The 14,973-nt window shown below is 42.5% G+C and overlaps 1 protein-coding gene across 3 annotated transcripts in view; it reads right to left on the bottom strand.

Annotated features, from left to right (window-relative positions):
• The window catches only part of lrp2b (low density lipoprotein receptor-related protein 2b), an 80,443-nt gene that overhangs the window by 43,958 nt on the left and 21,512 nt on the right, over nucleotides 1-14,973 (bottom strand). For all 3 annotated transcript variants that reach the window (XM_061707978.1, XM_061707979.1, XM_061707980.1), the window contains exons 18-33: nucleotides 11,925-12,050; nucleotides 11,684-11,814; nucleotides 11,332-11,469; nucleotides 10,889-11,167; nucleotides 9,168-9,407; nucleotides 8,965-9,087; nucleotides 8,733-8,849; nucleotides 7,709-8,086; nucleotides 6,408-6,656; nucleotides 5,969-6,177; nucleotides 5,405-5,589; nucleotides 3,584-3,812; nucleotides 2,699-2,876; nucleotides 1,617-1,745; nucleotides 766-932; nucleotides 458-601 (exon numbers count right to left, since the gene is read on the bottom strand). In XM_061707978.1, the coding sequence (XP_061563962.1) occupies nucleotides 458-601; nucleotides 766-932; nucleotides 1,617-1,745; nucleotides 2,699-2,876; nucleotides 3,584-3,812; nucleotides 5,405-5,589; nucleotides 5,969-6,177; nucleotides 6,408-6,656; nucleotides 7,709-8,086; nucleotides 8,733-8,849; nucleotides 8,965-9,087; nucleotides 9,168-9,407; nucleotides 10,889-11,167; nucleotides 11,332-11,469; nucleotides 11,684-11,814; nucleotides 11,925-12,050 (3,022 nt within the window). The remainder of the gene's footprint in view (nucleotides 1-457; nucleotides 602-765; nucleotides 933-1,616; nucleotides 1,746-2,698; nucleotides 2,877-3,583; nucleotides 3,813-5,404; nucleotides 5,590-5,968; nucleotides 6,178-6,407; nucleotides 6,657-7,708; nucleotides 8,087-8,732; nucleotides 8,850-8,964; nucleotides 9,088-9,167; nucleotides 9,408-10,888; nucleotides 11,168-11,331; nucleotides 11,470-11,683; nucleotides 11,815-11,924; nucleotides 12,051-14,973) is intronic.

Here is a 14,973-nt window from a genome sequence, read left to right as displayed (position 1 = left end):
CATTTTAAGTTTTCTAGTAATAATGTCAGATGAAGCGTTCCAAACCAAAAAGAATGAGCCCTCTTGTGTATCTCTCTGTTGCCTTGAACAGGCTGTGTGCTGCACAATGTGCTGCAATTCTGGGGCCGAATTTCCCGCGCTGTCCTGCAGATGTGACGTCACATGATGCTGCATGTGCGTTCTCCCTGTTCTCCCGTGCCGGCTTCACTGTTGGCTGCAGTACCCCCGACGGCCGTCGTGGTGAAGGGTGGCGCTAGAGAGTCTCATTTCTTAAAAGGAGCCTCATGCTCCTTTAATTGTCAATGTTCAATAAAAATACTTATACAAAATATTAATATCTAAGAGGCCTGAAACATTCGTAGAATATGCTTCCATGAGGACTGAAAACTATAAAATATATCAGCACTATATCAAAAAAAAAGAAAAAAAGGGGTTTGCTCTTTTTTTTTGTTCTTACTTCAATTGTTTTTCCAGTGGGGTTGGTGTAATACATCATTCGGCTTATCCAATCAAAAGCCAGACCGGACGGCGAGCCCATGTAAGCAGCTGGAGCAAACTCAGACCTGTTGGTGCCACTGGTTTTCACTCGCCAAATTGAACCCTGATATCAGAGCACAATAACACACCATGCAACTCAAGCAAGACATTTTGCATATAGGTAGAAAATCAACATGGAAAAGGTTGTTTTTTTTCTCCTCATGTAATAACACAGAATAGAATAATAAGTTAATTCCTCAAAAGGTTATAAAACATGTCTCCACTCACGCTGCTCTGCACCCAATAGACAAACTGCTCCTGGTCGTCAAAGTCGATGTCTCGGCCCTGCGTGATGCCGGACACGGGGGCCATGGCATTGTTGGCTTGGTCAGCGGGGTCCAAAGGAATCCCAAAAATCACTGAATCCCTGACGACCATCAAGAAGGGAGTCTCATCTGGAACAGTTTGAAAACTTTCTAAATTCCAGGTGGATTCTTCCCTGATGTCTATGTTTTATCGTTCTTTCATCAAATCTGTTATCACTTTTTCTTTCATTTGTTGGTTTCAATCCTTGAAGGTCAAAGACAGAAACTTGCTCAACAAGGTTGTCAGTCTAAGCAGTAAAATCATTGGGTTGGCTCAACAAACTTTACAAGAACTTTATAACAAACAGCTGATCAAGAACTCCATGTTGTCTGATTCTCACATCCCTGAATAAACAGTTTCAGTTTCTACCATCAGTTACTGCTTACACTCCCTTTTGCAAAGACAAACAGATACAAACACTCCTTTGTTCCTCCACTATTGTTCTTTTAAATGCCGGAATGAAAAGGTAGTGGGTGAAAAAGCCTTCCCTCTTAAGCTTACAGTAGGTCTATACTATGATGTGTAACCTATTGTAACTTATTATGTATATTTGATGTATATTTACCATTGTGAGCTTCTCCTGTCGCGAAACTAATCGCCCCCTTGGGGACAAATAAAGTAATTGATTGATTGATTGAAATTATACTGCTTATACTTGTAAGCTCGTTTTTATACACCCTACAGATCAAAACCTCTTAATATGAATTCACAGCTCACAGATTTACTCCTTTCAGCTTGATTCAGGGCTGTGCGGAGCCGTGCTGCACGCCTACCTTTGATGCACGTGCGTTTGTCAGCATCCAGCTTCCAGCCAGACTGGCAGTGGCAGGTGTAGTACCTGGGTCTGATGCCTGCCAGCAGGCACAGCTGACTGCACAAATGCTCTCTGCATGGGTTCAAGGCTGAAAGCAGAAGCACAGTGCCACCTTCAGACTGAAAATAACACTCCACCATGTAAATACTATCAATAAAATCAGGGGGGGATGGTGGATTTTATCATATGGAGACAGATAATTTGTGCTGATTACAAATAATATAATATATTACAAATAATAGCAGTGACCAAAACAGCTGCAGAAATACTGCAGGAATGACATAGCAGCAGTTAAATGCAGCCTTCTGTAAGCTTTAAATATCCACTGGGCTTACATCAAATACATCAAAACACAACAATAAAAAACACTTTTCTGAACTTATCAATATGACTCTGTCCTTCACAGGATAAGTAACATGGATCACTGCAAAAACTCACAATCTTAACAAGAATATTTGTCTTATTTCTAGTTAAAATGTCTCATTTTAGTAACAAACAATCTCATTACACTTAAAATAAGACTCATCACTGGAAAAAACAACAATTTTCACCTGTTTCAAGTAGATTTTCACTTAAAATAAGTAGAAAAATCTGCCAGTGGAACAAGATTTTTTTGCTTGTAATAAGAAGATAAATCTTGTCCCATTGGCAGATTTTTCTACCTATTTCAAGTGAAAATGTACTTGAAACAGGTGAAAATTGTCAAATAAGTTATTTTTCTGGTGATGACTAAATGTTGAAATAGCAGTAAAACCACATTCATTGATGAAATGACATAAGGGATGGAAAGGGGGGATGATTTGGACCGTTTTTATTTCAGGGGGGATGATTTGGACTGTTTTTATTTCAGGGGGGATGCCACCCCCCCTCATCCCCCCTCATCCCCCCCCATCCCCCCTCAACTCCAGTACTGAATATGTCACTGAAACTGAAATGTGGCTCATTTCTACATGCTCTGTGTTTGGATTTCCTCTCGATTTACAGACACTGGCAATTTAGTAAATAACCTTCAGGAAGGAAAATGTGCTGCCTGCATCGTACCTGCGGGCTGTTTGACGGGGTGGTCGATGACGATGCCCATGGGTTGGTAGATATTGTTCATCAGGGTGGTGATGTTCCCGCCGTGGAACTTGTTCGTCCTCATCACCTTGCTGGTGTAACGCTCGGACCAGTAGACGTTGTCTTCAAAGATGGTCATGCCGTGTGGGTGCTGGAGAACCTGGTGGGAGGCCAAGTGTTCTCATTACACTTCATATACCAAGTGAAAACTTTATTCTCAATTTATACTGAATGAATGATCCATGTACAGTATTATTACTTTTTTTCTCATGTTTTAGTTCTGCAGAGTGAGTCCTGTCTCAAATGTTAAAGATAATCTCCAGGAAAAAGTAAAAAAAAAAAAAAAAGGGAGGACAAATCTTATGTACTGAATGGTAGTTAAATGAGGATTTATGACTAATTTAGAGTGCTTTCACGCCTACAGAACTAATTCTAGATGAAACAAAAACAAAAGTTTGCCCTCCCATCAACGAACGGACCGAGACAAACAAAAATTATTCTCAATCCAAACCATCTTTGAAACTCCTGAGAAGGAACCAAAACAGGATCAAAGGATTAGAATTGTACGATTTAGGTGATTAAATTAAACCGATTTTTGTTTGAGTAGAATTAAGACTGAGCTAAATCCCACAGGTCAGAGTTCTGAAGTGATAAATATTAGAAAAATAAAGATCAACCTGGAAGTTAGTTGATCGACGAATGTTCTCCATGTCAAAAATCAGGGTGTACACCACAGAGTTTCACAACTTTGGACATATTTGACCAACACATGAGGATAATGTTCCTGAGCAGCTCGGAGTAACACATTTAGGAAGACAAAGTTTGCAAAATCATCTAATGCGGCATTTTCTCCGAAGCCTGACCTACCATGTCGCTCGCCATGACCTGATGGCGGTTGTTTCCGTCATAGTCACAGTAGTCGATGTATTTCAGGAAGGCGTCAGCAAAGTAGACTCTGCGGCTGGTGTAGTCCAGGGCCAGTCCGTTGGGCCAGTAGACCTTAGTGCTGACGATGACCTGTCTCATGGATCCGTCCATGCTGGCTCGCTCAATCCTGGGGTTCTGACCCCAGTCTGACCAGAACATCAGGTAGGTGCTGGAGGAAAATACGTATGGGTACATATATATATATATATATATAATGTGTGTGACTATGTGTGTAAGTAGATATATAAATAGATATAGAGCAGATACAGTTAATAGAGACAGTATAGTGTAAATAAGTATATTTATATAAATATTTATATGGGCGTGTGTGTACAAATATTTAGAAATATTCAACTATGTGTATGTATGTATGCATGTATAAGTATGTGTGTGAGTATAATTACAGTATATAATAATAATGATAATAATAATAATAATAATAATAATAATAATAATAATAATAATAATAATAATAATAATAATAATACTGTTATTTAGCAGTGTGAGTACAGTGTGTGAATATTTATAAAGGTTAAATGATCAGTGAATGGAGGTAGGACTAAATAAGTTTACACTTCTTCCTACTACTTTTTTGGCACATGTAAATTAAGATAGCAAGTTTTAAAGGATGAAATTCTTTGTTTTGTTGTTTTGTTTTCTTAAAGGAGCTGTATGTAAGAGCAATAATAAAACGAATCATAAAATGACCCCGATATGTCAACAGACATTTAAAAATCATGTTCATTTCAAATACTTATGTCACTGACAACAGCACTCAAGCCAGGATATTCCAGTTTAAAAAGAGGAGTTGCAGCCCTCAACTGATGTTTATGTTGTCATTTTTTGTTTTGGCCTGAAGCTCCACCCTCCACCTATCTCCCAATGACCAAGTCAGTATTGTTTCTGAAGCTCCACCCTCCACCTATCTCCCAATCACCAAGTCAGTATTGTTTCTGAAGCTCCACCCTCCACCTATCTCCCAATCACCAAGTCAGTATTGTTTCTGAAGCTCCACCCTCCACCTATCTCCCAATCACCAAGTCAGTATTGTTTCTGAAGCTCCACCCTCCACCTATCTCCCAATCACCAAGTCAGTATTGTTTCTGAAGCTCCACCCTCCACCTATCTCCCAATCACCAAGTCAATATTGTTTCTGAAGCTCCACCCTCCACCTATCTCCCAATCACCAAGTCAGTATTGTTTCTTAAGCTCCACCCTCCACCTATCTCCCAATCACCAAGTCAGTATTGTTTCTGAAGCTCCACCCTCCACCTATCTCCCAATCACCAAGTCAGTATTGTTTCTGAAGCTCCACCCTCCACCTATCTCCCAATCACCAAGTCAGTATTGTTTCTGAAGCTCCACCCTCCACCTATCTTCCAATCACCAAGTCAGTATTGTTTCGGCATCCGGGTTGCCAGCTTGGCTCTAATTATGGCAGCCATGGCAGCCTACGTTCCTGCTGCATTCTGCAGCCTACCTGGCAACCTCTGGTCGGGGGGAGGAGGGGGAGGTACACGCTGCTCAACAATATTTTGAAAGTGACTGCAGTACCAGTTTTGGACATTTCTTACAGACGGCTCCTTTAAACTTCTCTTTTTTTTTTTTCTTTTTTTTTTTACATGTACAAAAATAAAATAAATCAAATCAAATCAAATCAAATCAAATCAAATCAAATCAAATCAAATCTTCATTTTACATGAAATCTAAAGTAATGAAAATGTCATCAAAATAAAAAACCATGTTAGAACATGTTCTCACTAGTTGCGGGGGTCTAAAACGAGTCCACGCGGGCTGGTGACGTTTTCGTTCAGGAGAACCTTCCGAAAGCGTCCGTCCAGAGTGGACACCTCGATGTTCTCCATGACGGAGTCGGTCCAGTAAACGTTCCGAGCCACCCAGTCCACTGCAATGCTCTCAGGAGCCATCAGACCAGTGGAGAAGACCTAGAAGAGGCACACGTAGCACAACTTTGATGTTGGGGGAAACATTTTCTGTGTCTACACTGCAAAAACTCAAAATCTTAACAAGAATATTTGTCTTATTTCTAGTTAAAATGTCTAATTTTTAGTCAAAAAATCTCATTACACTTAAAACAAGAGTCATTACCAGAAAAATTACTTGTTATTTGACAATTTTCACCTGTTTCAAGTAAATTTTCACTTGAAATAAGTAGAAAAATCTGCCAGTGGGACAAGATTCATCTTCTCATTACAAGCAAAAAAGTCTTGTTCCATTGGCAGATTTTTCTTTGAGTGTTTGCAGTGTACCGGGCCGACGGTTCTATTTTCACCGCTACCACGTGTTGCTGATATGTTTACTTACTTCCCGTCTGTCTGTGCCGTTCTGGAAGGCACTCCATATCTTTTTCTGTGAAGCATCAGCCCAGTAGATCCTGGACGTCGGGCGGTCAAAGTCCACGGTCACGATGCTGGAACCGCTGACGACCGGTCGTGTCTGGGGAGGCCTCATGTTGAGCCGATCAGCGATGATCTGGCTACGCTTGGCCACCAAAAGCACGGCTACCAGTGGGTCTGAGGGCAGGCGATTTGTACACGGGCAAAGGTAACACAACTTCAACTGTGCAAATGAATAGTTCGATCATTTTATTACATTTTATGTAAATTTAGCTCAAGTGTCTTTAATGCTGCAAAAACCATTCATGGATCTTCTACTGAGACCATAAATAATTAAGGCACTGCTTTACCTGCCATAACATCTCACATCAATCCACCATTCTTATACTCCTCTTCTTGCTGCTCACCTTCAACTTTGCAGGTGCGTCCATCGGGCCCCAGGAGATAACCGTCCGAGCAGTGGCACCTGAAGCTTCCTCTCTCGTTGTAGCACTGCTGGCTGCAGAAACCGGGGATCAGGCACTCGTCGATGTCGTCACACGTCTTGGAGTCATTGAGGAGCTGGAATCCCGGAGGACATGTGCACTGAGCCCCGTACGGACCCTGGACGCAATCGTAGCTGCAACCGCCGTTGTTCAGTGCACAGTCATCTTGGTCTTCACGAAAGCACAAGAAAAACCTTGTGAATGAATTAATGAATGAATTGTTGTCTATTAATGTGTCATACACCTCTAAGGTTCCAGCCTATAAGGGCTTACAAGACACATACACTACGCCAGCAAACAAACATCAGCTGCTACAAACTGGAACCAAATTCCACTTATACATTACAGATCAAATTACAGATCCTTTCTCTGTTTCCAGGCTCTCTTTATAAAGGTAGCGATAAAGAAAACCTTCTCTCTGAAAAACCATTCCAATTTAGCATCATCCTCAGTCCAGAACAACTCAGGTTTCAAATCTTGCATTTTCTGAAATAAAAGCTGCCTGGCTTCATCATATAATGGACAATAAGACAAAAAATGAAGTTCATCCTCAACAACATTTAGATCACAAACACTACATCATCTTTCCTGTTCAGGAACAGAGTGACAGTATTGTCCCGAATATAAGACGACCCTGATTATAAGACGACCCCCTCTTTTTCAAGACTCAAGTTTGAAGAAAGACTTTTTGAACACAAAATTCAATTTTTATACAGAAAATAATTACAGTACATCTGAAACAAATGATTATAACAATATATTCGAGAGAAAAAGCATGTTATTTTGACTATTTGAAATCATTATCTTGAAGTTTGCATCATAACTTCTCCTCAGCTGCCGGTTTACCTGCCGAACTTCCACCCACTTTTCTCCAGATTGTCGCTACGTTTCTCCCCTTTCTGATATCTCTTCTCTTATTTTCTTCTCTTTTCTTTCTTATACTATTTTTTCTTTTTCTTCTTCGTGACAGGGGTTCGCTTTGGCCTGGGGAGTTAAGTTCAGCATTCGCTTAAAGATATATGGCTCCATCTAGCGGTGTAAATGGGTATAACGTCTATACCCCGAATGTAAGACGATCCCCACTTTTTCAGTCTTATTTCAATGCAAAAAACACCGTCTTATATTCAGGCCAATACGGTATACCTACCTGTTTCTAACGCACCTTGTGTGTTATATGGCAATGAATTTTTTTTTTTTACACAATTACTTTACGGGACACGTACTGCAAATAGGTGACTCGTCTGCTCCATTGGGACAGTCTCTCTGCCCGTTGCACAGCTTGTCCAGGTCGATGCACACCTGGTCGGTGGGGCACAGCCACTGTCCAGAGGGGCAGCTGAAGGGAGGAGCGGGGCAGTTCTGCTCGTCGCTCATGTCACGGCAGTCGTTGTCGCCGTCACACAACCAGCTCATGGGAATGCATATCTTGTTGTCACACTGGAAATAGTTGGACCTGCAGGTGACCACGGGGCACGTGTTGTGTTCATCGGATCCGTCCTCACAATCCGGGTGGCTGTCGCATTCCCACTCGGCCGGTATGCACAAACCGTCGGTCTGGCACTGGAACTCGTGGTCGTGGCAAAGGCCTGGAGCTCGAGTAGCTGCAGGGGCCGGAGATGTTTCATATTTAAAAATGGCTTTTAGACATGACAACGATGTGGCTTTCTCTGAGAAAGTCCAGAAGTTCACGAGCAGAAGGGCACACTGCAAGAACTCAAAATCTTACCAGGGATATTTGTCTTATTTCTAGTTAAAATGTCTCATTTTTAGTCAAAAAATCTCATTACACTTGAAATAAGAGTCATTACCAGAAAAATAACTTGTTATTTGACAATTTTCACCTGTTTCAAGCAAATTTTCACTGGAAAAGAAAAATCTGCCAGTGGGACAAGATTTATCTTCTCATTACAGGCAAAAAAAATCTTGTTCCACTGGCAGATTTTTCTACTTATTTTAAAGGAGCATGATGCTCCTTTTAAAAAATGAGACTCATTAGCGCCACCCTTCGCCATGACGGCCGTCGGGGGTACTGCAGCCAACAGCGAAGCCGGCACAGGCCTGCCTCATGCTCCTTTAAGTGAAAATCTACTTGAAACAGGTGAAAATTGTTGTTTTTTCCAGTGATGAGTCTTGTTTTAAGTGAAATGTGATTTTTTGACTAAAAATGAGACATTTTAACTAGAAATAAGACAAATATTCTTGTTAAGATTTTGAGTTTTTGCAGTGTAAAGTTAGCAGTTAACGTACGGCATTCTCGTTCATCCGAATGGTCCCTGCAGTCGTACACGCCATCGCAGCGATATGATGAACTGACACACTGGTCTCCACTGGCACAAGCAAACTCGTAGGACTGGCAGTTAAACTCTGACAGAAGAACAGGAAAGAAAGAAGAATAAAGAGATGAGAAAACAGAACATTTTAAATATTAGTTCTTTTTTTACAGTAAACTTTCTGAACCCCAAAAATATCCGATTCCTACCGCAGTTATTCTCATCTGAACCGTCCAAGCAGTCTTGGTCTCCATCACACACGTAGTAGTGGTTGATACAGCGGTGTTCGGGACACAGGAAGTAGCCCGGCGGGCATGTGGTGATGGTCGAATCTGCCAACCACACAGGGTTCAAGTCTTTTCCCAACAATTTCGAGCGTGAAATCTGAGCGCGTGAATGATGAAGTACTCACTGCAGTTGTGTTCATCAGAGCCATCGCCGCAGTCATTGTCACCGTCACACACCCATCTTTTGGAGACACACCTGTTGTTGTCGCAGGTGAAGTAGTCAGACCCACAAGTGGTGGGGCCGCGAGTGGGACAGTTGGCTTCGTCAGAACCGTCCCCACAGTCGTCTATGCCATCACAGCGCCAGCTGGAGTAGATGCAGCGCTTGTTGTTGCAGGTGAAGGCCAGCGGTGAGCAGGTGCCTCCTAGTGAAAACATACCAGGCCATCGGTCGCTTTGATCAAATATTGCTTATAGGGGTGTAACGATACACTAATCTCACGATACGGTACGATACACGATATTGAGGTCACGATAACAATACGATATTATAGCAGTATTTTTTTAACAGCCTTGCATGAGGAACATATGACTGGAAAAAATTGTCTTTTATTTGAAAGACACAAAATACAAAACTAAAAACCTATTGTTACAGTTTGTAATGATTTATAACTGTTTAAGTTTTAAAGAGAAAGCCAGGCCAACCATTTTCCACAAACTGAACTAAAAGTAAATGTCAGGTTTGCATTATCGCATCTTCAGTTTCATACAAGTACAATATTTTACCACAAACTGAATAGTTTCTCTCATGTATGATTTGACTTTTTTCTTTTCCAGAAATTTAACAACTAAAATTTAAAAAATAAATAAAAGTAAATAAATACATACAATTTTACATCATAAAAAAGATTGATTCATGCTCACCTTATAAGTGTAAGAGGAGATTTATTTTTGTTAAGAAGGTTATTTTGGTAATTCAGGGTTCATTATTTTATAAATATATTCTTTATATTCTGATGTAATTCAGGGACTATAATGACACTAGTCAGTTTATCTGTAGTGATTAGTCTGTTTTAGATTGGGCGGAGTGATACGCCACAGTACGGCACTAGGTGCTGTGTTGATGTTCTAAAATCCTACACTGTTGAGGGACATTAAAGGAGCATGAGGCTCCTTTTAAGAAATGAGACTCTCTAGCGCCACCCTTCGCCACGACGGCCGTCGGGGGTACTGCAGCCAACAGTGAAGCCGGCACGGGAGAACGGGGAGAACGCACATGCAGCGTCATGTGACGTCACATCCGCAAGACAGTGCGGGAAATTCGGCCTCCGAATTGCAGCACATTTTGCAGCACACAGCCTGTTCAAGGCAACGGAGAGATACACTAGAGGGATCATTCTTTTTGGTTTGGAACGCTTCATCTGACATTATTACTAGAAAACTTAAAACGTATACAAATTTATTTCATAAATCCTGCCTCAATCCTGCCTCAAGCTCCTTTAAAGTACACTGGAACTCAGCAGAAGTTGTCCCCGTGTTTATCCTACTCATGACCCCAAAAAGGTTTAATTTAATAAGGTAAGGCCTAACTCTACACCAGCCTTACATAAGTAAAAGTTCAGAGCTCAAAACCTGCAAGAGTCCCGTGATCGGGACCAAAACGGTACTAGTTTCTTCTGAGCGAAGGAAGATTTTGGTCCGCGGGTTGAGTCGCGGTCGGATGCGCGTTACTAGTCAACACAATAGATTAATATTAATAACCCAATATCGCGATACAATTTGTCACCTCCACGACACGTATTGTGACATTGTTGTATCGCGAAATTCCGTGGCACGATATATTGTTACACCCCTAATTGTTTACCCCAAATGTTGTCATCCTCTGCTGCTTCACAAACACACGCACCTGTGTTAGTGCAGTTGACCTCATCAGTCTTATCCACGCAATCAAACATCCCATCGCAGCGGTAAGAGTTGGGCGTGCAGCGTCCTTCGTCGCACTCAAAGGCGAAGTCGCCACAGATGTTGTCAGGTGGAGAAACAGAGTCGTCTTTAATGCAGTCCCTGTTATTGTCTCCAAGTTTCATGCCGTACGGACATCCGCACACCCGGTTGAAGCTGGGGAGTGGGAAGCAGAAGTGGCTGCAGCGTCCGTTGGGCACCGTGTTACATCGACTGGTGTAGGCTGCAGGAGAAAAAGTCAGCAGGAACGTTATTGTTATTCCTGCCCGAGTCAGTTCAAATACTGTCCACGCCACACAGTCATAGATCGTTCTGGATTGAATAATAATAAGAATAGTCCTAGGGATCGAACTGGGTGATCCGTTCTCCGGCTGTGTGTGAACTCACTGCTGTGGACGTCGGCTGTGTAGGCCTTGATGTTCATGATGCCGGTGATTCCTTTCCTGATCATAACGTTTCCTCCTCCATCCCTCTTCCTCATCTCAAATATTGCCCTCGTCCTCGTATCAGACACATACAAGTAGTCTACAAGACACAAACAGCTACGTTAGTATTGTTAGGGGCCGGTCTTCTTGCTTGCATTAGTAATTTTAGGACATCCTTTACTTGTCAAATGGAGAAAAAAAAGAACTACAGCAATACCTGGTTAAAAAAGCCAAACAAAAGATGAAACAAAGTCTTTTGAAAATGTGAAAACCTTGGTACGACACAAATCCCCAAAAAGGACCTTGACATTCACCTGAATAAACAGTCAATGAGAAGGGTTGAGTGATCTGGCCAATGTTGCTAAACATCTTTCTGTCAGTTCCTTCAATGTCAATGTGACCGATCTGATCCAGGAGGGAATCCACCCAGTACAGCCGGTCCATCCTGAAACACAGCGACCAGCAGGGATCGATCTGGGAACGCCATCACAGCACGGATACTTCTATCGCCTTAAAAGCAGCAATTGAATTGTATGAAGGAATCACTGTACTTACGCATAGTCGAGAGCGAGTCCAAATGGCCATCCCAGAGTGGTGTTGACCAGAGGAACAGCATGGCTGCCCTCGGTAAAGGCTTTCATTATGACCGCTGGACGATACCAGTCCGACCAGAACAAGTAGCTGTGGATCAATATTTATTAACATACATATAGCTGGGAGGGAATTCATGAAAATCGTGCACTTGGTGACAAGTTTTTGATATTTGGCATGGTGTTAGGTATGGACATAAGGTTTTCAAAAACCACCGCAAACAAATTGGGACGGCCCCCTAGTGGCTGGTTTGCAGAACATTCAAAATGGCTCCCGCTGAAAAGACCAAAGGTCATATCTCAGCTTCTCTTAGTCCTAGATTGTTGTATCTTGTCACTTTCTCTACTTGTTTTGGTGCTAGGAATTCAATTCTGAGATAGATTTCCTATTTCAAGGTCATGTTGAAGGTCAAATTTAATTTTCAAGGTCATTTTTTGTACATAAAAACTCCATATCTCTAGAATTAAGTCACATAGAAAGCTTATATAAGGATCTAGACCCCTATTTTCACCCCACAGAAATGTAATTTTCTGTTTATTGGACAGGTCACTGTCGCTGTAGTATCAATAATCTAATTGGGTGAGCATTATGGCCATCGTTCAGGCTTAAGATGAACTCAACTTCAGAACAAAGCCACAACGAAAGTACTGGTGGAGTTGATAATATTGACGAGTGTGGTCGATTTGAGCTCCATGGCACCGCTATATCCCTGACTAACCATCTGACATGTGACAACATGGGGGGGATACTGGTGCCTTCAACTTCTGAAGGCACCACTATCAAGCTTCCGGATGACTTTGCCTTTGTGCCGTATATAGCTGAATATGCTGGGGAAATCAAGCTTTCATCAATTCTAGTTGGAACAGCCAGACCAACTTTTTCTTAAAACAACCGAGCAGGGGTGCTTGACGAAGCATGGCTAGACCATGTCCACAAGGTCCTGATAGAAAATGATGGAACACTTCAAGACACACCAGTGACCTACTCTGGGTTCATCTGATATGGCCAAAGCCATGCAGATGTCAAGCATTGGGCGCAGAAACACTCAATGCTTGTGGTCATGAAGGCAACAGAGTTTGTGAATCCTGGCCAGATTCCAGTCATAGTGGATGACTGTCCTCTGTATGCCCAACAGAAAAATGTCAGTGGAAGTTCCCTAATGAGGTTGGTGAATCAAAGATGGTGTGCTTCATGGGCTTCCTTCACATCAAGATGATGTCCCAAGAGTCTGGGCGTAAGCTGTTGGCTGGGTCTGGCTGGGAACGGGTGTTTTCCCTGGCAAAATTTTCAACACTGGTGTTGCAGCATCTCTTCTAAGTGGCAAGCATGTCAAACGTACACGGTATGCATACCAGCTTACTCTTGCCTGGCTCCATGTACTCAAAGTACAGGCATATGATGAATACTGCCAAGAGGGCTATGGGCCTCATGAAACCATGGAGATGTGGGAGAATCAACTTATGAGTAATGCTCCAAAAATCTCTTACTGGCTGACAGTGATAGACTACCTGATGATCAACTGCCGCCTCATCCGGGGTTAGCGAGTGGGCAATTGGCCACTAACCCTGAAAGCTTGTGAGGATCTGTGGCCATGGTTATTTGCCTTTGGACATACAAACTATGCCCGCTGGATGCCAGTCTTCTTGAAAGATGGCACGTCTACCCACTATCTACCCACCCATCAGTACATGAGGCTTTCATGGAGGGCAAGTTTGTTGTACAACGTGGTGAAAAGAAGTTCACATTAATGGCACTTGATCAAAGTCAGAAGCACAGCATCAAATGTCTAAAGGAAGATAGTGGATCAAAGGCCTCTATGGTCAGCAAGAGGAGAAGGAGATCATCGAGTTCTTGAAACCTAGTTTCCTACGGGCCATTGATGAGTTTGAGGTGGCCTGCAAGCAAGCTGGGCTCTGCCAAGGCAAATACAGCTCTAAACACCAAGGTCTTCTTGTCCCTACAAGCCTGTCCTGATCTAGACATCGATGAATTCTTTGAGCACGAGAATCAGCGTGAGCCTCCATCCTTGTCTGATCAAGGCAAGCTCCGGTCAGGAACCAAGTCAGATATTCTGGAATGCCTACCAGGAATGCCTGGTCCTGGCCCCTCTCCATCAGCCAAAGAGGCTTCTGTAGTTGTGCTTGATATGGCAGCAGTAATATATATCATCAAGACCCAGCGTGCCAGAGTGTTTGGAGAGTACACTCAAATGCACTTGCTACCCTACTTGCGCAGCCTGATGACTGACAGAACGACAAGAGTGGATGCGGTCTGGAATACATATATAGAGGCAAGTCTCAAATCCCAAACTCGTGTCAAGCGGGGTGGGACTGCAGGGTGTCGAACATGAGTGTCTGCTAAGATGTCAATGCCTCTGCCAAAGGGAGCTCAATGGCAGAAGTTCCTCAAGGACAGTCAAAATAAAGACCAGCTGTTTCAGTACCTTAGTCAGAACCTTCAAGAGATCACAGCTGGCTCAGAGTACCACCTTCTCACAACAAAGGCTGACCTTGTCCTGAGCAACAAACCAACTAACCTACAAGCCTTTTTGTTTGTTTTGTTTGTTTATGTATTTGAGCACATTGAATCCATGCTCCAAGGCTTACCTAAAGACAGTAGATAGTGATGTAGTGGTGCTGGCCATCAACCTGTTCAAGGAGCCGGGCCTCTCAGAACTGTGGATTGGCTTTGGATCAGGAAAAAGCATATAAAGATATTCCAATTCACCACATCTCAGAAATGCTGGGACCTCAAAAATGCCAAGCACTGCCCTTCTTCCACGCATTCACCGGCTGTAACGTTGTATCAGCAATGTTTTGAGTTGGCAAAAAAAACCCACATGGAATGCATGGACAGCTTTTCCTGAAGTCACCAACACCCTCATTGAAATCACCCAAGACCCAACCAGCGTCACACTGGAATCAGTGCATATGCGACATCTCGAACGCTGGACTGTTCTAATGTATAGCAAGGACTGCAGTGTAGAGTCAGTCAATGAAGCCAGGAAGCTTGT

The sequence above is a fragment of the Cololabis saira genome, chromosome 19 (assembly GCF_033807715.1).
Source record: "Cololabis saira isolate AMF1-May2022 chromosome 19, fColSai1.1, whole genome shotgun sequence".
NCBI lineage: Eukaryota > Metazoa > Chordata > Actinopteri > Beloniformes > Belonidae > Cololabis > Cololabis saira.
This window is presented reverse-complemented; position numbering and strand designations above follow the sequence as displayed.